This window comes from Megalops cyprinoides, chromosome 20 (assembly GCF_013368585.1).
Source record: "Megalops cyprinoides isolate fMegCyp1 chromosome 20, fMegCyp1.pri, whole genome shotgun sequence".
NCBI classification, from domain to species: Eukaryota; Metazoa; Chordata; class Actinopteri; order Elopiformes; family Megalopidae; genus Megalops; species Megalops cyprinoides.
The window spans coordinates 25305001-25328190 of NC_050602.1; the positions used below are offsets into that span (position 1 = coordinate 25305001).

Sequence of the window (23190 nt, forward strand, 5' to 3'; positions counted from 1 at the left end):
CCTCTCTTCCCCTCGGTGTCGTCCAGCAGGCTGATTTAAATTCAGAGGCCGCGTTCCCCCCTCTCTCTAAATAGTACTTAATAAAATGTGAGTCTGTGGGCTCCTGACAAAAGGCCCTCGCGTCAGCGCCTCTGCGTTTCCATGAGAGAGCTCCGGCCGCCCTGAGAAATCACTTCACTGGGACTTCATTCTCACCCGAGTGCCGCCCGGGTGCCACCCGGGCCCCGACGGGCAGCCAGGGAGCCCCCCAAAAAAGGGAGGCGCACAGTCACTGTGCTCATCGTCACCCTCCATTACATTATTGCCATTTAGCAGACACTCTTATCCAGAGCGACTTACATAGGTTACAATTTTTACAGGTTACAGCTGGATATTTGCTGAGGCAATTGTCGGTTAATTACCTTGCTCAAGGGTACAGCAGCAGCGCCCCAGTGGAGAATCGCACCAGCAACCTTTCAGGTACAATTCCTGCTCTTTAACCATTATGCCACACTGCCGGGTGGAGGTGGTGGGGGGGGGGGGGGGTTGCCATACCACCACTTCCTGTTCACCACTCACACTGTAGCTTTCCACAGTCACTCTAAACACCACTGTCTCTGTTGCCGCTCTCCTTACGTGATTTCTGTGTAGATGGAACTCACCGCAACGGCCATAAACAACAGCTCCATCAGCCTGACAGCTCGCCTCTGACAAATACCGCTGTCGGTCAGCCCGGGACCGGCCACCGCCGCCCCCGGGCCCGGGAGAGGCGAGGAGCCCAGCGGTGTTTACCCCGCTCACGCTGTCGTCACCTGCTTAAAACTCCATTTGTAAAAAACAGAGCAAGCGTCTTTCATTAAACATGATTAATGCTTTTCGTATTAATGAAACACTCTCCGGGATGGGAAAATTAATGAACGCCACGCAGTAAAACTAGAAGGAGGAATTCGAAGTTGCGGATGTGAAGTAATTACGACCAAAAGTTTTGAGGATGATAATGCAGAAGAAATCAAAAGATACAACACAAATGTAATATAATCATATATTATATATTATAATCATAATCACATACAGACTAACATGTCAAACACGCAATGAGGTACACAACTAAACCATTGTTTAGATGAGTATCACTGCATGTCTAATATAGATGTTTAATAAAAATGTAATAAAATATGCATGCTAATAATTCAAGTGACTGTGCAAGAAAGGATAACAACCCTCTTCCAAGCAAATTCAGCTTTTATAAAAGGTATATCAGCTATGAATTGAACGAGTACACAGCTGCACTGAGAAACACCTGAATTTGACCAATCCCACACCTGCAGCTCGGCGTATCAGTACTGAGGAACAGCTCCTGAAACCAGCGCTGCTCCCTGCTAACTTTCAGCTCAACTTCCCGCCACCCAGAGACAGCCTCCCAGCGAGACAGCCAGGCCTCATAAGCATCCCAGGGCACCAGAGAATGCGCAGCAGCCAACCCAGCCCATTGCACTTAGCTTCAGCTGGGAGGTGCAGCCCGTCTGACACACCGCAGGGAAAAACAGCCGGCTGGCCCCCTGCCTGGGGTTAGTCAGATAGGGGAATAAATAATGGTTCTGTAGAAACAGCTCGCAGGAAAACGACTACAGCGTTTTTCTTTTTTTTTGTTTCTTACAAAACGTTTATGGATTAGCGGTTAAAGGTGTGGGTGTGGCCGACGGGCTGTATTCTGGGTGCATATGTGAGGCCCTCTCTTTCACTGATTATGTAAAAGATGATATAAAAAGTAAACAAATTCTCTCTCTTTCTCTCTCTCCCTCTCTTTCTCTTTCTCCCTCTGTCTCTCCTGCATCCTCTGTGCCTGCTTTCTGTTCCAATCTTAACTGAATTACTCACAGGCAGTCCTGCCGTATGCTTGATTAAGTTTTAATTTCGGCAAATCACCAATCGGCGGGAGGCCAAGCCGGCGAATCATATGGCCAGTGAGTAAAACACAAGATGCCTCATTATGCCCCGCTCCCACATGCTAATCTACTACAGAGAGGATAGGGGTCAGCAGCAGCCTAAATGCCCCCGCTCGCTGCTCTCTCTCCGGGACAGGCTCCTCTCTCAACCCTCCCTCCCCCACGCCCTGCTGGGGGCCTGGGCTGCGCCCACAAGCTGCACCCACAGGGTCACCCCGTAAAGTAGAGGGTCACTTATCACTAACATCAGAGGTGTGAGCCAAGCCGTGCGGGCGTGGCGTCTGGCGGGGAAATCATGGTGGTTGTCATGTAAAGTGCATGTTTTCGCCTAGCAGTGAGAAGCAGTGGGAGGTGTGTGTCTGTGTGTGTATTTATGTACAAGTGTGTGTAACTGTGTGTGAGCATGCATGCCTGTGTGTGTGTGTGTGTGTTTGGGCATGTGTGTTTGTGCGTGTATGTGTTTGTATATTTAATTGCTTGTGTGTTCATGTTTATGTGTTTGTATATTTATGTCTTAGTGTAAGTGTGTGTTACCGTGCATGCCTGTGTGTGTGTGTGTGTGTTTGTATATTTATGTGAGAGAATGTGTGTGTATGTTTGTGTATTTTTGTGTGAGTGAGTGTGTGTATATCTGTATGTGCGTGCATTCATAAATGTGTGAATGCGTTTGTATATTTATGTATGTGTATGTTTGTGTGTGTTTATGTGTTTTTATGATTATGTGTGTAAGTGCGTGAGCATACATGTGTGTGTGTTATATATTTCTGTGTGACAGTGTGAGTGTGTCTGTATATTTCTGTGTGACAGTGTGTTTGTATATTTCTGTGTGACAGTGTGTGTGTGTTTGTGTATTTCTGTGTGACAGTGTGTGTTTGTATATTTCTGTGACAGTGTGTGTTTGTATATTTCTGTGTGACAGTGTAAGTGTGATTGCATATTTCTGTGTGACAGTGTGTGTTTGTATATTTCTGTGTGACAGTGTGTGATTGTATATTTCTGTGTGACAGTGTAAGTGTGATTGCATATTTCTGTGTGACAGTGTGTGTTTGTATATTTCTGTGTGACAGTGTGTGATTGCATATTTCTGTGTGACAGTGTGTGTTTGTATATTTCTGTGACAGTGTGTTTGTATATTTCTGTGACAGTGTTAGTGTGATTGCATATTTCTGTGTGACTGTGTGTGTGTTTGTATATTTCTGTGTGACAGTGTGTGTGTGTTTGTGTATTTCTGTGTGACAGTGTGTGTTTGTATATTTCTGTGACAGTGTGTGTTTGTATATTTCTGTGTGACAGTGTGTGTTTGTGTATTTCTGTGTGACAGTGTGTGTTTGTATATTTCTGTGACAGTGTGTGTTTGTATATTTCTGTGTGACAGTGTAAGTGTGATTGCATATTTCTGTGTGACAGTGTGTGTTTGTATATTTCTGTGTGACAGTGTGTGTTTGTATATTTCTGTGTGACAGTGTGTGATTGCATATTTCTGTGTGACAGTGTGTGTTTGTATATTTCTGTGTGACAGTGTTAGTGTGATTGCATATTTCTGTGTGACTGTGTGTGTGTTTGTATATTTCTGTGTGACAGTGTGTGTGTGTTTGCGTATTTCTGTGTGACAGTGTGTGTTTGTATATTTCTGTGTGACAGTGTGTGATTGCATATTTCTGTGTGACAGTGTGTGTTTGTATATTTCTGTGTGACAGTGTGTGATTGCATATTTCTGTGTGACAGTGTGTGTTTGTATATTTCTGTGACAGTGTGTGTTTGTATATTTCTGTGTGACAGTGTGTGTTTGTATATTTCTGTGACAGTGTGTGTTTGTATATTTCTGTGTGACAGTGTGTGATTGCATATTTCTGTGTGACAGTGTGTGTTTGTATATTTCTGTGACAGTGTGTGTTTGTATATTTCTGTGTGACAGTGTGTGTTTGTATATTTCTGTGTGACAGTGTGTGTTTGTATATTTCTGTGTGACAGTGTAAGTGTGATTGCATATTTCTGTGTGACAGTGTGAGTGTGTTTGTATATGACTGTATATGAGTGTGGCGCTATATTGCTCAGCTGATTGTCGATGGGTGTATGACTGGACACCCTGTGTGCCTCTCCTACCAGCCGACTCCAGCTCTGATCTGACACCCCCTTCACTGGATCCCCCCTCCATTCTGAGAGCACAGGAAACACACGGCCAGCAAACCCGGCCTCTAAACACTCCTCAGGTCTCATTAGCACCAAATAACCTTTTTTTTCCTGCTTGTGTATCTGCCGAGGCATGCGGATGACAAACGACTGTCTGCAGAAGGCCAGCCTCCTGCTATCAGATCAGATTCAGATCAGACGAAAACACTGATGATCACTGCTAGGAACCGTGTCACAACTGCAGGAATTAATAGCTCCGCTTGTAATGAGAGCAACTACCTGCGCGCCCCTGTTTCCAAGCGTGATTGCTGCTGATCTGAGGGTGAGTGAGAGCTGCGTGCCTGAAGGTAGCCCGGGCCTGGGCCAGGTCTTTCCGGGCCTCGGATCAGATTTATTGAGGCTCCCGCAGAGACTGTCCTACACGGCCTGCCTGTTGCGCTGACAATAGGCCAGGATTAACGAGCCCTGCCAGTTTCCCAACACTACACATCTCTTTTTGTTCTCGTTAAAAGCTCCCCTAATTAGCGCAGAGGGGCTCGCCGCTATCCGCTATCGCTCAGGCACACCGGGCGGTCACCATGGAGAAGAAGAAGACATCATTTTTCTCCCCGGCTCACAAAGGGCCCCCCCCCCCCCCACCCCTCATCCACCCCCCCCCACCCGCAGGTTCTCACAATATCAGCTCCCCCTCCGCTCGTAACACGGATGCTATAGATTTTATTCACGGCTTGTGTTGCCTTATCTCGCCCCTTGCTTTAATGAGATATAATAAGGGGAACGGTTTGTAACAGCACGCTGTGCTCGTTTCCTCTGCCAAACGTGAAGCTGTCGTCTCTCTCTCTCTCTCTCTCTCTCTCTCTCTCTCTCTCCCTCTCTCTCTCTCCCTCTCCCACTCAGAGAATGAATCATATCTCGCTCTCTCCATATGCTAACACCCATGTAATTACCAGCCGCCTTAAATAATACAAGTCCTAAACCTGTCGCTCGGATCACAAGCAAACAAGGCGGGCGCCTCGTAACGAGGCCGTCATCATTACAATTAATTGATCGCGAGAGCGGGCGGAGAGCGGGGCTGTGAATTAATTCAGCTCGGGGGGGGGGGAGGCCGCCGGCACGGAGAGCGCAGCCAGCAGACAGGGCCCGCGGCCGGGGGAGAGAGAGCAGGGGCTGCCCTGACTCTGGAGGACACTCCCAGCTCCACTGGGAGCTCCGCGGGGCCTGCGAGGGCCACTGTCTCATACCTAAATCTCCACCGTGTTCAGACCCTTCACCCCCCGGTCTCGAGGCAGCTACCCCACAGAGACTCCAGCACCAGCACCATGTGCCATGTGCCATCCCTGCTTGCCACGGCCGTACACCGTACGCCGAGCATGAGAAACAGCGCGTCCTAAACAGCTCGGCTACAGCTAACAAACACGGCGCGTGTTGGGATTGTGTGTACACTGTAAACTCTATTGTAAATTATATATTGTTCTGCGGTGCCGTCCCCCTCAGCGGCCGGACTCCTTCTTCCTGTCCTGTGAAAATAAATCAGAATGGATTCCCCCCATGGGGGGCGGCGGGGGTACTTTGTTCTTGTGTGGGGCGTCCGTGCACTGGTGGGTCCATTGTTCCCGCCACAGGTGAAGCCGGGGAAGCCGAGCGTGACCTCATCTAAACTCCAGGATCGGCAGTCGCCACGTTACCATTTATTTTGGGGACGCACGGGGCGGACAGCGAGAGCTAACTGACAGCCAGTCCCCATTTTCATCTGCGTTATCACTGTATTTCACATGAGGTGAGTCTGCCTCATAAATAATGACATGGCAAATGCCAGTGCAGGCTGTTCTGATGTTTTCCAGTTAATGCTGTTGAAATTATCACTTGTAGCTGCCTATTTTTCATGTGTTCTGTGTCCATGCAAAAAGTCACACGACCTGCAGAAAAGTGTTGAGACACTCTGGGGGTTGGACACACAGGTAAATATCCACAGAGGACTGTAGAGGACAGATATTGGCATATCATACAGCTTGCCTACTCACAACCAACTCTTACAATGCAAAGACTGAGCTTATCAGAAAAGTGGAAGTGTGTGTAAATGTATGAGTGTGTGTTAGCATGTGATGTGTGTGCATGAGTGTGTGTTTATGAACAGGTGGTGTATTTGAGTATGTGTGTGTGTGCGTGTGTTTGTGTGCGTATGTGATTGTGTGTGTGTGTGTTACTGCTTCTGTGTGTGGAACTCAAGGGAAGTATGTGTGTGTGTACCTGTGTGAGCGTGCATGCATGTGTGTGTCCTCCTTATGTGTGTGGAACTGGGGGGGAGGTGTGTGTGTGTGTGTGCGTGTGTGTGTGTACGTGTGTGAGCGTGCATGTATGTGTGTGTCCTCCTTATGTGTGTGGAACTGGGGGGGAGGTGTGTGTGTGTGTGTGTGTGTGTGTGTGTGTGTGTGTGTGTGTGTGTGTCTGTGTGTGCGTGCGTGCGCGTGCGTGTGTGCGTGTGTGTGTGTGTGTGTGTGTGTGTGTGCGTGTGTGAGCGTGCATGTATGTGTGTGTCCTCCTTATGTGTGTGGAACTGGGGGGGAGGTGTGCGTGCGTGTGTGTGCGTGTGTGTCCGGGGGGTATACAAGGACAGCTCTCCAGCCCGAGCTCCTCAGCACAGCATCCTGCCGGCTGGGTTCAGCATCCGCCCCTCTGCTGATGCCTCTAATTTATCACCAGCTCTCTGATTGATCCTCTTCTTATGGGCCGGGGCGCCGCTGCTGATTTTGCACTAACGGAGCGGGAGCTGAGCGGAATACAGCGCGGCGGGTGTGTGGCTGCCCGCGAAAGTGTAGGGGACATTTTCTGAAATGTATTAATCGCTGCACGGGACGGGCTCTGACAGGCCGCTCGGCACTTTGGGGGAGTCGGGGCACTGTCCGCATCCCACCCCACCCCCCCTCGCAACCATCTGGAATCCTAACCCCCCGCTCAGTCCTGAGAGCTCTGCCCCTAACACTCTCCAACGGGCTGGGCTGGACACTTTGAACTGACCCTTGTCACAAACACTCACTGCGTTACCATTTCTCCTACATTCAACACGTCCATAAAGATTCTGCTAATTCCTTTATCTATACGACACCTGATAATTCCCCACGCCCCTGTACATAAAATGTGGCCACTCTGGACTTTTTTTATGTAAACCGACAGACCTCATCCATCACCTTGTTCTGTTAATGTCCCAGGCTTCTACAATAGGGCCAGTAAAACTGATTCAGGAACTCTGAGATTCTGTAAGATTCTGTAAGACTCTGCAGGCACTGAGAGATGTCTGCTGTTCCTGAAAACCTGCGTCTGGTTACAGTTCCTGTGCCGGCCGACAGGATTCAGGAGAGTCCTGAGGAGCAGAGAGCTGTGTGGATGTTTCACATCAGCCGGAGCCCACAAGGGCCTCGCGAGGACAATAACACTTCGTTTGCCTTCATTTACTTTACGGGTTTCACTCTCTGCGCTGCGTCAGGGCCGCTGTCGTGGGGCAGAGGGATGAGCTCTCCACATGCAAACAGAACACTGACCTATGAGACCACCGAACACCGCCTAAAAAAAAGCTTAGCACCACCCATTACTCTGCACCTGCCCCCTCCCCAAAAAAACAACAACAAAAAAAAATACGCCAGCTGAATATAAAGGGACAAGCTATTAATAACAGCTTAGAGTAATTACGTCCTAATGATGGAGCCTGGCTTCTGAGAGAATGACCACAGAGTCGGACGGGAGCCCACCAGGAAGTGGGAGAGGAGGCTGGAGGAGGAGTGTGGGGCCTGGGGGGGCGGGGCGGGAGGTGGTGGACAGGACGGGACAGGACAGATGGGGGGAGGGGTGGGCAGAGGGTGTGTGGTCCCAGACAAGCGGGCTCCTGGGGTGTTCCGCAACACTGAGAACAGAGGAGGGGAAGAGAGAGGAAGGAGACAAGGTGGCGAATAAGAAGGCAAGGTGACAAGGCATCGTGGAAAGAGCAATGAATTATTTATGAGGGTCCTGATGGACATGCTGAATAGAGAGAGGGAGAGAGGGAGAGAGAGAGAGAGAGAGAAAGACGGAAACAGATACAGAGAGAGACACAGAGTGAGAGAGAGAAAAAGAGAGGAGAGAAAAGAGAGAGAGAGAGAAAGTGCCGGTTTCGGTTTGCATGGTGTGGTTTGCTTTCATGTTTGAGTCACACTGGCTGCCTGCCGCTGTAGCCCTTGACTTGTGATGTTGCAGTGTGGGGGGCTTTGATCAGAACAAATGCTCTGACGTTAGAGCAGGACACTTCCGATCTGAGACCAACCCCCCCGCTCGCACATCCCCCCTTAGCCCCCTCCCTCATACACATACACATACACACACACCCACACACCCACACCCACACACACACACACACACACACACACACACAGAGTTCAGAGCAAGACAGCACAGCCCAGCACACACTCTGAACCTTCCCTACCACTCTCATTCAGACCAATAATTCAAGAAGGAATGTCTCTACACATTACACCGGCCCTTTTTGGCCCCCGTCTCTTCCCGTACTGGAGCAGGCTCGGCTCCCCTGCTTCCAAGCATGAGGCCCGAGTGGTCTGGGCGTGCATGATGAATATTTAACCCTTGGCGAGCATCCGCGGTTAATTTGTCAGCCCGTGGTTAAATGCCACCATTAGCATTCCGGCTGGTTATTGACGGCTGGGTCTGTGCCGGGGGATGACAGATGCCTGCCGCGGGACGCCGGGATGAGACAGCCGGGTCGTCACAGCGACGTATCGACAGAATATTATTAACGCCGGAGGAGCCCGGGACGACAGGGCCCCGGGGTGACGTGGGACAGCGGGCCGCTGCTGTTACCTCCTGACACCCGTCAAAGGGTCGACACGCACACACCACGCTCCGTTACACCGACATGAAAACACGCGCGCTTGTGTGTTCTGATTATTGCCGCCAAATTACGGGAGACTCTCTGGCTGTCTGACGGCGTGGTGCATGGGGAACGGGCCGATCCTCTTCGCTCTTCCTTATGCTGACAGTTTTGGTGTGAATGTTCTTTTAGGTATCTGTTCATCAGATTTTGAGGGAAATTACTTTGGTTTCCATCCTGATGTATTTTTTACGACTCTTTTACGTCACCAAGATCTGGGCGGGGTTTGTCTCCGTGGCGATCGCAATCTGTGAGACCATTGGCTCATGTGCTGGCAGCGTGCGTCAATGGGAGAGGCTGTATAAAATGCAGTTCTAAAGACCAGTGTCCCGCCCTGATGACGTTGAGCTGTTAACATCGCCAAGCAACGACTACCAGCTGCTGCCCACAATCCCAGCATGCACCCTGTTTTAGGAACACAGTGCTCTAATCTCCCCTGTGCGTCCAGAATGCACTTGCAGTTTTCCCCTCTCACTGTGACCACAGCCTCGCAGTCATTACACACCTACGACTCTCCTGCAACATCAGATCCAACTTACCTACGTTGGTAGGTGTGTAAGGCGTAATTGTGTTAGCTGGTGTTGTTGATGCTTGAATCTCTGCGCTAATACAGTTTGTTCTGTTTATGGCGTTGTGGGAGAGCTGTTCAAGATGAAGAGAGTGGAGTGGAGGCTTTTCTACTGTGGGTCTCCTGATGTTGTTGCGAATGCAAAATAAATGAACTGATACACATTGTCCAGCTATACTCTACTCTGGTCCTGCAGGGTCACCATGTTAGTAGTGTTTCCTTTCAGCCAGGCACTTGATTCAACCCATCAACAACTGGACCAGTCCTGCCCTCCCCTCCTGTTGTGGGCTTCTTAATGGTTTAAAATGCACCAGATAACTTGGCAAACTGCAACCCTCTGGGCCTGGAGTCCAGCGGCCTTGCTTCATAAACGCTTTTAAATGTTTCACAAATATTTCACAAAAAAAGCAGAAAGCGACCTGATTTAAGTTTGTTGAAGTAATCTGAAAATGTACTTCTGCAGAAATCAGCAGGGACACGCCACCTCTCCAAATCCTTGCAGGTCATTAGCGATGGGCTCGGCAAGCCTGACTGAGCAAATAATATCCCCTAAAAACATGTTTTTGGTCTCCATCTCCGCCCCGCCCTTGTAAGGTTTATGAGGAGGAGCAGAAAAAGAACCTCAGAGAGATGGGGAAAAGGGAGGGCTTTGAACCCCCCCCAATGCTATCTGTTAGCCGGCCCTTACTTTGTGTTTCATGTCCAAAAAAGGGTCCCCCCGGCCCTCTGAGCCCCCTGTCCCAGATGGATTCAAACACTGAAAGACTTCAGTGATGACACTGTGCGGCATTGATGTGGCTACAGACCGAGGGGCCAATGAACAGCGGGGGATCTCTGATCCAGGGAGAGAGGGAGGGAGACCGGATGCCGATTACCCATAAGGCCTTTCTCCCTGCCACACACAGTGCCGTCATGGCCTCTGAATGGCGTTAAATGATATTCTAATATATTAAAAGTAGTTTCACAGATTCTGTGGGTTTGATAACTCCCTCTCCCTCAGGGGAGGCTGGGAGATGTGTTTAACTAAAAAAAAAAAAATCCCTCGCAACAGTGAACCTGCACTCCCCACTGAACACCCCCCAACCCCCCGCCATTTAAAAAGAGCACACGAAAATCTATATCTCTCTGCATAGAGGTCATAAGGGTAGTTGCTCAGGGAGAGGTGACAGATTTGCTCTCAAACACCCCCCCAGCCCCCCACCCCCCTGTCCCACCCAGAGGAATTCCGTACATTTTGCCATTGGGATGTGATATTACACAACCTGCATAGAAAAACACTGCGAAGAGCCTGGAGCCAAAGTCCCCCCGACACCAGAGAGGCAGAAACGAGGCTTAACTCGCAAAACACCCTCGTCCAGCGACAGGGAAAACAAGCCTCTCCAGGAGGCCATATTTATCTGTTTATCTGAGCCATTCTTTCTTATGTTTTTGTCCTACACAAAGCATTCTCTATTCTTATTTTTAATGTTTATTTGTATCTGCAATGTTGCTTTTTAAACCTGTTACCTTGTAAAACAGTTTGCATATTGAAAATCACTGCACAAATGTATTATTATTATTATTATTATTATTATTATTAATGCTATCTGGTGTGCACATCTTAGAAACATTAGAAAAATGACCTTGTCTTGAAGTAGATAAATTGTATTGATATGAGAAACAGGGGTATACATAATACAATACAGTAATTATATTCTGTTTCATATTTTCATTTTGTGGTAATTGTTTTATGTATATACACACTTTAGAAACTACAGGAAAAATGCATTTCTTGTCCACTGCATTATTTCATTTCATTTTAGATGCAGGGACAACTATCACTAACTTACAGATGATGCACAAATTATTATTTCAAATGCAGTCACTTATCAGGAAAACAATTTTCAGAGTAAAGTTTTAATTAAATAATGGCAAACCATAGCCTGTATATTGGACATAAACAAAATGGCTTGATTTTGTGTTGGAATTGAGTTATCACATATTGATTAGATTAAAAATGATAAATAGCTAATCTTTGACATAAAACAGCAGGAGAAAAAGATTGCGCGATCTGAATAGATATTTATCTCTGATTGTTAAACGTTACATTCAGTGATGTAAGACTGACATACGCCCGGTTTTATATAACATATCCAATTGCAGAGATAATAAGAAGCCAAATCAATACACTCCAAATGAAGCGATAAGTTAGAAGAGGGAGGAGATTCCGCATCATGGGAGCCTGACTGTAGCCACTCATTGGTAATGAATACTGCAGTGAAGGTTGATGACTGTAATTATCAAATTGCTGTTTTAAAAGGCCATTGATTGATGTCATTAACTTGGTGAGTGTTTACTGATTGCAGCTCTCTCCTGCTTCCCCATGCCGGGCCCAGAGAAGTCCTGACACATCTGTTCCGATTAACAGGGGAGAGGACAGCCATCAGCTGCTGGATCAACCTACTTACAGTGCGCGGTTACACACGTACGCGGGCACACACACACGCACGTGCATGCGCGCGCACACACACACACACACACACACACACACACGCATACACACACGCATACACATACACATACACATACACATACGCATGGATGCACACACAGACACACACACATACACACACACGCATGCATTCAAATACATACACACACACACATACACACACACAGTCATATGCATACACACACACACACACAGAAACACGCCTGTACACCCACACCTCTCTCCACACAACAGGGGCCACTGGATTCAATTATTTCAACAGCCTTTTTAGAAGACAACAGAGAAGAACAGTGTAACCCATTATGATGAGAGGGGGAGAAAGGGTGGGAGGCTGGTTAAGTGCCTACTTTAACAATCCCTCCTCGGCTGCCAGCCCCCAGCAGACCTCTTCACTGGGGGGGGGGTCCTCTGTGCCGGCTTCTCAAGGCCGCCGTTTGGCTGCTCCACCGAGCCTAACTCCGCGCCCTGCCAGCACTGCACCGCTGCGGCTCATTGTGACCCGCTAATCTGCTCCACACCTCAATGTCTCTGTGTTGGCACAACAAGCAGGCCGACACAGACCTGACGGAGGCACCGCGGGCAGCCCCGGGCCGGCCTGACCCGCGGAGAGAGAGGCGGAGGCGAGAGAGGGAGAGAGGGAGAGAGAGCGGGAGAGAGAGAGAGAGAGAGAGAGGGAGAGAGGGAGAGAGCGGGAGAGAGAGCGGGAGAGAGAGGGAGAGAGATGGAGAGAGAGAGAGCGGAAGAGAGGGAGAGAGAGGGAGAGAGAGAGAGAGAGATAGAGAGGGAGAGGGAGAAGGAGAAAGAGGGGGAGACAGAGAGGGAGAGAGAAAGAGAGATGGAGAGAGAGAGAGTGGAAGAGAGGGAGAGAGAGGGAAGACAGAGGATCAGAGACACAGTGATATAACCAAAGCAAGGGGAAAAGAAAAGGTTACAGGTACAGGGAGAGACAGAAAGAGTGAGTGAGTAACAAAGAGAAAATAAGAGAGCAACAGAGGCCGAGAGAGAGAGGGAGTGGGAGAGGGAGAAGATTTTGATTTAATCTTGTTTCTTACATTACCACGCTTGGGCAAAACTTACATATAGATTTTCAAATGCCAAAAGGGCTTCTTCTGCTATGATTAGATTTGACTGAGACAGGGAAATAAAGACAGACAAGGGGAAGAGGAGAGAGGGTTAGGGAGGGATTTAAAGAGATGTAAAGTTAGGATGAGACTGAGAGAGACAGAGAGAGAGAGAGTCAGGCAGGGGGGGGAGGAACAGAGACACACAGACCAAAAAAAAAGAGCAGGGGGTATGTGCTCTCCTGCTGGTGCTACAGATCTATCTTTCCCACTGTGTCCCTCCCCTGTCTGCCCCCCCCCCCCACCCCCCCATGTCTTTATCCCATCTCAGTTTCACAGGCCACCACTGCAAGCCTAATCAGGGAAAATAAAATATTCCTTTTTTGTCTCAGAGGAACAGTGTAATCACATCCAAGGACACATTTTTTTTCTAAGCTGCAGCAGTAACTGATTATCACATTGGGAAAAAAAATAACAAAGAAAGATGATTAACAAAAAAATACTAAAATACAGGGAGAGGCAATGACAGATATTGAATTTAAATATGAGATTGCTGCGGAGCAAAGATGCCCAATTAGAATGCGAGGCTGAATCAATAGGCGTGCTGACAGATAGATTACAAAGGTAAATACAGGATACATGCTGCTAAATAATTAATTGGACTGGGGGAATTTAGACAGACAGTGACACGGAGCCGGAGGAAATGGCAACACTTTATAATGTGCGTCAGCAGTACAGAGAAATTGTGTTTATGCATGGAAAGCCTTGCAGATTCCACTGAGCTGCTACAGCAACGACTCCAACAAGCCATAAGACACAGCGATCAGCTAATCATTCAGCACTAAGGAATTCATGAACAACAGCATGAATATTCTTACTGTAAGAATATGGTTTTGCACCGATCCTTAGGATACAAAGCAAAGGAAGTAACCGTTATGATAATGTATATTCAGCCGAATCAGTAAATTTTGGAGCACCCTGCCTTTATTCATTTCTCAGCATACAGCGAGGCTAACTGCCGTATTAAAATGCAGAAGTACAATGCGGTTTGCATTTCAAATTTTTCGAGATTGCCATCAAAATTCCGGAATTCCATATTTTTTTTAATGGCGTCATCTGTTGAACAGTCACATAAAGCGGCGTTACAGTAATTCATGCAGCGGTTACGACCGTGAGGTGACTGCGGGTTCGGGACGCGTTCGGGGCGCGTGGAGCAGAGGTGCGTCATGGCCACCGTCGTTAGCATTCCCGCCTCGCCCTCGCCACACCGTCTGCTATCTCTGTGCGGGAATCGGGCGGGAACATCGCGGGCCCTAACCGATACCGCATAACGCCTGAGCCGTTTCAATCGGCGCCAGTGAAATATTTAAAACAAAATATGGAATATATATATTTATATATATGTATGTGTGCCTTTTCAAATGTGCAGGCTTTTAGGAGGAGTCCGCCACAGATCAAACAATGGTTCCGCACCTGCAGGCTGAAAGGAGATTAGATTCCAGAGGGGGGGGTAGTGGGGTGGGGGGGTGGAGGGAGCACTCCTCTGGACCTGGTGGAGTGGGAAGCTCCATGGCAGAGGCCTTGTGTTTCAGAGACGGCTCTTTGTGGACACGGAGGGGGAAGAGGCCTTTCAACACATCTGCATTAGATGTGTGTGTGTGTGTGTATGTGTGGTGGGGGGGGCGGGGGGCGAAGGGGGGGTGTGTTTCTGCGTAAAAATAACCGCAGGCCTCAGCCAGCGCTGCTGTAATATTCAGGGAGACAGAGGATCTGCTCGCTGGGAAAATGAAGCCCATAAAACGGGGGCTGGGGAGGGACCCAAGGGTGCCCTTCCCTCATGGCACAGGGGCCCATGGGGGCCAGGGGGCCGAGGCGGAACAAAGCCGGTGCCAGCTGCCCAATTCTACTGGGCTCAGCGGGCTGCTTTCCCGGCTTTTTATTGGGCCGGGTGACATCACCGCGGTGTTGACATCCGGCCCGCGGGGACGGCGCTGACCCGGGGCCTGGGAGACGATTACGAGCGAGAAATCCGCCAGCCGGGCCCCCCTACGCAGCTGCGAGAGAGAGAGGCAGAGAGACGAGGGCGTCGTTTAACGGCACGTCTCAGGGCTGCACGCTGCTACGGCCGCTCCCTCGCACACACCTCTGCCGGACAGAGCCTGCACTGAGAGCTTTGCCCTGAGTTCACTTGCTTCAGGGTCGCTTCCTCTCACGAACAACCCTGTGCTAATCTGAGGACGAACAGGGCTGACCAAGAAAAAAAAGGGAGGATTTCACCAAAAATTCCAGTTTAGACCATGACACAATCCAGCAGCAACTGGTTTCCTGTTTTTTCATGTAATGCCCCGGCTTGAGCACAACAATCCCGTCAACGCTGTCCCGAACGTTGCGGCAACGCTGCGCGGGCGTTTTCCCGAGCGGTGTTTACTCCTCCGGGGGGCCCAGCTGCTCCTCGGGAGGCGCACGTCGCCGCTCCTCATCTAATTTGCCCCCGCGTTCATTTCCCTAACAGTGGATCCCACGGCTCATTTCAATAATGGAGGCTGCCCACCAATCTGTGTCCAATTCAAGTGCCCGAGTCAACAAAAGCCCAGGCAGGAAGCGTTAATCCGTGATCTGCGGCGCCGCGGCACAATGGCCCGGCCCACCGCTCTTTAACACATTCATGACGGGAGGGACAGACACCTGCTGCCGTCAGCAACCGCCCCGCAGCCTGCCCACATCCTGCACCCCGCGACTGAAAAAATGCTTCCCTCATCTGCCCACAATAAAAAACCCTGCTCCCCCCAGCCAATCGCCTGGGACAGAGTGTGGCTCTTTTCAAAAAACACAAGACAAATAAAAAAAAAAAAAAAACATGGCCATGTGATACAGCAGCTGGCGAAAGGGAACAGGAAAGGCCACATTATCTGCTGTCGGACGCGTTTTATTTGCCAGCATTTTACCGGCATAATTTCACCTTTCAGATATGCGGTAAAACTAAAACTATTCAGGTAGCAGGTCATTAACATGTGGCCTGTTCTCCGCTGTTTGTCCTCTGTCTCCTGCATCTCGCCACGAAGCAGATGAGAGTCGGTGAGAAAGGCAGAATGTGCCGGGGGAGGTCTGAGAGGTCCGGCTTCCCTCACCAGTTGTGTGTCAGCGCTCAGCTGACATAAACAAGCACAGCCTGCAGGGCGGAGCGTTCCCTGTTGCCTGCTTGTCCCTTTTTGTAGCGTGAATCGCCTACTGTGCACCAGCAGAGCTGGCGAAAACAGACCCCGCTTTTTATTCGCTCGGTCTTTGCGCATACATTATCTCAGTCCAGGGCCCGGTTGTCACTGAAAGTACTGTCGGGGCCTGCTGCACGGCTGGTAATCAAAGCCACCGAGGAGGAGGTTGGGGGCGAGGGCGAAAGGCAGACGGGGTAGTAAACAAAGCCGTGGGGGCCAGGGACAAACAGATGGGGGGGCTGGGGGGGGGGGGGGGGTCAGCAGCATGAAGGGACAAGCCTTTTAACATCTGGGTAAGCACGGCCGAGCACCCGGGCAGCAGCCTAATTATTAGAACACTCTTACTTAACTTAACCTCGCCACCAGACCGTGACAGAGAGAAGGGGGAGATGGGAAGGGGGGGGGGGGACGAGGGAGAGGAGGGGCCCCAGATTTGGTGAGGATGACAATGTTCATCTCCTTGGAGGCTGTGGCTGTTTAACTCCTCGCGTGCCGGAACGGAGCAACTGCAGCAACAGAGTGTGGCCATTATCGGCCCTGCCCATCTGTCCTCTGCCACAGTGTACGACTGCTGAGAGCGACTTTCACATCACGTCAGTCAAAAGACAAACAGGTTCTTTCTTTCTAGGTTGCTGTAACAGGAAATGACAATACAGGCTGATGTTAAAATGTACAATGTTCAAAGGGCATTGGCATTAGTTTATGCCTATAGTTGGAAAATGTTATTTTGACTGCAAAGGGATTTCTGCACTGTCCTGTGAGCCAAAAAAGGCAATTTCTGAGGTGTCCCAGTCAGATACGAAAGGGAGAAGAAGCAACCGCGAGGTTCTCCTTCCAGTACGCACCAGAGGAATAGGAACACAAATGGAACCGTGTATCATTGCCACAGTTTTATTCATGTTTCATTCCTCCTGAGGAATTTCTCTTTCCTTCTCTCCCTCCGTCCCTCTCTCCCTCTCCCCCCCCCCCTCCCTCACTTTCTGGTCTGTCTGCAGGTCTGAGGTTCACTTTCTGGTCTGTTATTGTCTCCCTTCCACGCAACTGCTCCCCGGCTCCCAATATCTCCAAAAGAATAACAAACACGCCGCGGCCCCGCCGAAGACATCTGCTCTTTGAAAAAGACGACATGTTTAAACAGCTGTCAGAGCCCACTGCTCTTTTGAACATTTTGAAACGAAAACAGCGAAATAACCTGGCCGCCTGCGACAGATCAGCCAGGCGAGATCAACAAGCACGTCAGCGCGCCGAGTTAGTCAGACAGACGGAGGAGGCGACGTTAGCGGATAATTGGGAGCCAAAAATAGAGAGATGGATGGATAGCGACGAGGAAAAACCCGGCAAATAAGAACCCGGAGAAACATCTTTTTTAAAAGAACATACAGAAGTTTGCGTACAGTTGGCTCTAAAGTATTATAATACGGTTGTTAGGGTCCGCTATTTGGAGACTGCACCGGCGTTGAAGGGGAGGGCTTATTATGGTAAATGAGAAAAGAATATGAGTCACAGCATTCCAGTGTCACAGTTATTCTTCGGCGCAGGAGACCGCTACAACAATGGCGCTCCATGTATGTGCAGACATGCTCCACGCTAACGCTCAGACTCCAGAAGAGAAAAGCGGGGGCGGAATTTTGGGGGGTGAGCGCGGCTCCCTCTCAGGACGGCCGGTGAGCGACGGCCGGTGAGCGACGGCCGTCCGGCGCAGCCGCCCAGCAGAGCGGTCAGTCCCCCCAACCACCCCCCCCGCCACACCGCCGGGGCCTGCCTGGGTAACGCGCGGTGCGTAAATCAGGGGGAATTTATGGAGACAGGCCGAAACGGCTCACGGGTGGGTCACGTCAGGAAGGAAGCCCACGTGGCCGCGCTCTGTTGTCTTAAGGATTTTTCTGTTTTATTTCGGCTGCTCAGGAAGGAAGCCGGGGTCTGCGTTTCGACTCAGACCCCTCTGCTGATTGCTCATCCCCTGCTTTTCTCCACTTCTTTTATCTCTCCTTTAATCTGTCTCTCCCTCTCTCTCTCTTTCTGTCTCTGTCTCTCCCTGGCCAGGCTGCTAAATGAGACTGTGTGCACAGACTGTGCTGTGCCGGGTTCAGCCCATCTTTCTGCCATGCTAATGAGGGGTGACGAAAACACAGGCGCACACACACACACACACACACACACACACAGATACACTACACACACACACACACACACACTCACACATAGATACACTACACACACACACACACACACACAGATACATACACACACACACACAGATACAGTACACACACACACATACACCACACACACACACACACACACACAGATACACTACACACACACACACAGATACATACACACACACACACACACACAGATACAGTACACACACACACATACACCACACACACACACAAACATCACACACCCATATACACACAGACACACACAAATACACACACTACACACACGCACACATACACACAGATACTCTACACACACACACCACACACAACACGCACACAGACATACACTACACACACACACACATACACATGCATACATACACGCATACACACACACACATAAACGCACACACATACACACTCCCTCATACATATACATATTCAAAAACACAAACCCCTTTTCACAAATGTGAAACTACAGTTGATACCTTTTGATAAATAAATGTGACACTGCAATTGACATACTTTGATAAATAACATCATTTCATATGTTCATAACCAGAAATATAATTCCTTTAAACTCAACTGAATCTGACAGACGTATGTCTAAGCAGCTCATGTGAGTATCTGTGAGTTAAAGCTTTAAATTCAGGGCTGACACATACAAGCTGCTGTAATACCGCATGTGAGGGCCCTGTTTAGGGTAATACAGTAATATTTTGCTATGATGGAGCTTTCCACAAAGGGCTTTAATAGCTGACAGAATGAAGGTAAATAAAAGTGTTTGACGCTCTGCTGGGAAGATTTGGAGCTTAACACAGAGAGGTCACTGTTCTCTGGGTGACAATGCGCAGCACGGCATTCAGTCAAGAGGAACCCAATTTAAGTCTCTTATATAAAAGTGCTGGGAATTCAATTGCATTTGAGCTCTTGGTGGGCTGCCGCTCTAATCTAATTAGATACAGCTCCGAAAAGGAGAGAAGAAACGCTTCCAGCCCTCGAAATCCCTGTTTTCCAGTCAGATCCCGGCCAGTGACTCCTTGTCCTGGGAACCGTGAGCTCCGGACTCCCCCGGTCCTCCCTGCTTTAATCCCCCTCCCAGGCCGTGAGGAGGAGGGCCCGGTCGTCGTGGCAGCTGGGAGCACGTTTTAATCTAACGGTGTGAATGTCAGCTTAATGCAGGCGAGGAGGCCGGGATCGTGTGAAGGAGCTCAGTAATTGGAAGGCAATTCAAGCGGCAGGGCCGAGGCCTATCCCGGCTAATTCTTGTTGGTATAACCCAAAACGCCCAAATGAAGTGTTCCCGCTTTTCTCACAGGTCCTCCAGCCCTGCACCACTACCGCACACACACACACACACACGCGCTCTCACATACACACACAAACACACACGTGTACTCCCGCGCACTCTCACACGCCCTTAAAGATGCCAAACAGTGTAAACAACTTTCCCAAGGCTCATTTCCGATGAAACCCTTGATATGGAATAACTCTCCCTCCCTCTGCCTCCCTTCTCTCTCATCAGGTGTCAGTCACGGGCCTCTGTGCTCCTGCGAATGTCTTTCCGTGTGATCAGTTACCCCCCCCCCCCCCCCCAGCCTCCTCCTCTGATCTGATCTGAGTCTCAGCTGCTATGCACTCCTCCATGGGGGGGGGGGTACGGGGGGGTGGATCTCTCCCTCCCGCTCTCTCCCGGTACATCCTACTGGCTCCAGGAGCGCTAATGAGCCTCTGCTCTCATTCGCAGTGGAGAATGAAGCGTTCCCACCAATCTGTCGCGGTTTCAGACGGATTGCTTTGAAGAGAGTCGAGTGCGGGTTCGGGGTGCGGGGCGGTGGGGGGGGGGGGGCCGGGGGTGCTCGGTCTGAGACGCGTCCCGCCTACTGTTGTTATTTTTGATATTGTGTTCCCCACTTTCATTTTAATAAGTTTGGAGGCTGGCACCCCTGTATTTGCTTGTCAGGTGAATCTGAACAGCGGCGAAGCCAGCATGTTCGCCTCCTCTAACCCACCCTGAGGCTTTTCAACCGAAATCCATAAACACTACACCAGAAACGCACTGAACGTGAGTGACCTACACATGATACCCATCTGCGTTTGTCTCAAAACCTCGGGCCACTCCCTCTATGTGTGCAAGCATACGTGCACTGACTCCTGCCATAGTCTGTTTTCCAGAGATGATGGTACTTTGCAAAACCACTGGATGTTCAGCCCTAACCATCCTAGGGCAAAGAGCTCTGCTCTGCACACGTCTGCAGAACATGTGGAGCTGTGGCTAAGGCTCTACATTGTATCTGGAACCGGTGGGTCATAAGTTTGAATCCCAGAGGCACCCTGTAATTTTACTGTCGCGCGTAGTACTTTAGCTCTGTTAGCGAAACTGTAAGAAACCAAAAACTAAAAGCTGTATAAAGAGGTCACAGGAAGGGGAAGACGCAAAGCTTTCCCAGGTGGAGTTCACAAGGCTGGTAAAACGGAGTAAGCCCTCAGCTCGAGCTGGCAGGCTCATAATGATCCAACACCTGGCTTAATGAACTCCACTGGCCAGAGACCGGTGATATTTCAGTGCTTTGGGGTGAAACTCAGTACGGCTCAACGGAGGATGGAGGGAAAAAGAGAGGAGAGGAGAGGAGTAGGGGGCTGTATGACAGAGCAGGCATAAAAGAGAGAACAAGGAAAAAAGAAAGGCAGAAGAAAGACAGAAAGAAAGAAGAAGGGAGAAGTAAGGCAGAGAGGAGAAGTAGAAAGAGGACCCTGAAGTCAGAATGGCAGTGAGAATGCAGAGTGGGCCTCAAGAGGAAGAGAAGCAGAAAAAGAAAAAAAAGACAAAGAAAGAATGAGAAAAAGAGACAAAGCGTGGGAGGAGAGATGGAGAGAGCGAAGGAGAGCGGGAGAACAAATCCGAGCTGGTGAGACTAAATCTGAGCAGGCCTATGGAGCTGCTTCTGGATTTCACAGTGGCTGCTACTGTATTTGTAGTTCGGGTTCACAGGACAGATTACTGGCACTGAAAGCTGAGGGCCTCCCGCACACACACACTGCTTGTGTTGCTCAGCTCGACCCGCTCAGGGCAGGTACGGCTGTTATTAGACATTTCCCTCACAAATTCTTCCGCGAGCACTTAGCGGGGAAAATCCCCCCGTAATGGCTTTACCCTCAAACCTGCATGTATCTGCAAGACAGCCGGCGAAGACAGCCGCATTAAGCGGAGGGGTGAAAGGTGACATTCAGTCGCTGCGACACCCACGTAGCGTGCTGTTCCTGCAGTACAGCGAGACTCTGTTTGACACTCCTCAGCGGGGCTCGGGTAAGCATATGCTGTGTTCAAAAGAGCGTACATCTTCGAGGGACAGGGTGTATATGTTAGGAGGTTTTAAAGTGGAAGGGAACACATGCAGGTACATGACAATCAGGTGGAGTAGATGCTTTTCACTGGCTTCTTGCCCTGTTCTCTTGCGAATGTCTGTGGTAAATTTCGTCAGGAAGGTAACATGAGGCTGAATCCGCACACCTGTGTGAGGTGCAAAGCATGCAGTGCGGGGGCAGGTGTGATTGGACCGGCAGTGTTGGTGGATGGGTGAGGGCGGGGCCTAGGCTCTGCAGGGCGTGGTGGGCGGGGCATGGTGGGCGGAGACTTACAGCGCTCGATGCGGTCCTCCGGGCTGGACGAGGGCTCTCGGTCGGACAGCAGGCCGGACACAGCGAAGATCTTTTTCCCGGCGTCCTCCACAGCCTTGAGCGCCCCCGGGGAGCTGGACGGGATCTGCGCACCCCCGTAGTCGTACTCCTTCCCCTCGGCGTCCGAGTAGCGCAGGTGGGGCGAGGCCTCTGCCTCCAGGCAGCCCTTCAGCCGCTTGGCGGGAGTGAAGGCCGACTGGTACCCCCCGCCTCCGTCACGCTCCTCCGGGGGGGAGGCGAAGGGCCGGAAGGCGCCCACACCGCTGTGGTTCAGCATGCTGATTGGAGAGCAGTCCAGGCTGGGCGGGGCGAACTGGTGGTGCAGGTGGAGGAGCGAGGGTGGGAAGTCCCGGTTGGGGAAGCCGCCGGGCACGGCGCCCTGCCGGTGGTACATGGAGGCGAAGGTGTAGGAGCCGTTGGTGAAGGGGAGGTGCACGTCTTTCTCCACGGAGGCCGGGACGCCGAAGGGGCGGGGCGGCTGGCAGGGGATGGAGGCGTCGCGGCTGGCCTCGGCCGTGGAGGCCAACACCATTAGCGCCGGCGAGGCCAGTGGGTTGGGCAGGTAGGAGGAGCTCTCCATCTTGAAGGCGGCCCGGTGCAAGTCCATCTGGGCTCTGAGGCTGGCTCGCTGGAGCGGAGAGAAGGCGGGGTCCGGGGGAGGAGGAGGAGGGGCTGAGAGATAGAGGCGGGGCGCTGGGGGGCTGCTCGGGTCACACAGGTCGAGGGACAGCTTCGCAGTGGGGGGGTCCACCTTACTGCCGGGTCATCATCAGAAGGTCAAGTCCTGCAAAGAAAGGATGGGGGGGGGTGAAAAAGTGAAAGTCAAAACCCTCAAGTATTTCAAACACAATCCGGGGGTTTTTGAAGTCCAAACTTTCATCAGACTCTGTCATTTGGATCGCACACAAGCTGCTTATTTCTCCATCTCTCACCAGCGGACCGGAACTCCATCTGTCACAGATAAGGGTATCGCTGGCGGATCAGATAAGGGCCCGGGTGCACTCGTGTGCTCACTCGCCCCACTTTAATAGGATTCCTCGCTGGA

General features: G+C 50.4%; 1 protein-coding gene across 1 annotated transcript in view; it reads right to left on the reverse strand.

The window, feature by feature from the left end:
* rnf220a (ring finger protein 220a) overlaps positions 1-23190 on the reverse strand; it is a 153953-nt gene that overhangs the window by 120401 nt on the left and 10362 nt on the right. Inside the window, exon 2 of the mRNA XM_036554996.1 lies at positions 22107-22929. Within this exon, the coding sequence (XP_036410889.1) occupies positions 22107-22752 (646 nt within the window). The 5' untranslated portion in view covers positions 22753-22929. The remainder of the gene's footprint in view (positions 1-22106; positions 22930-23190) is intronic.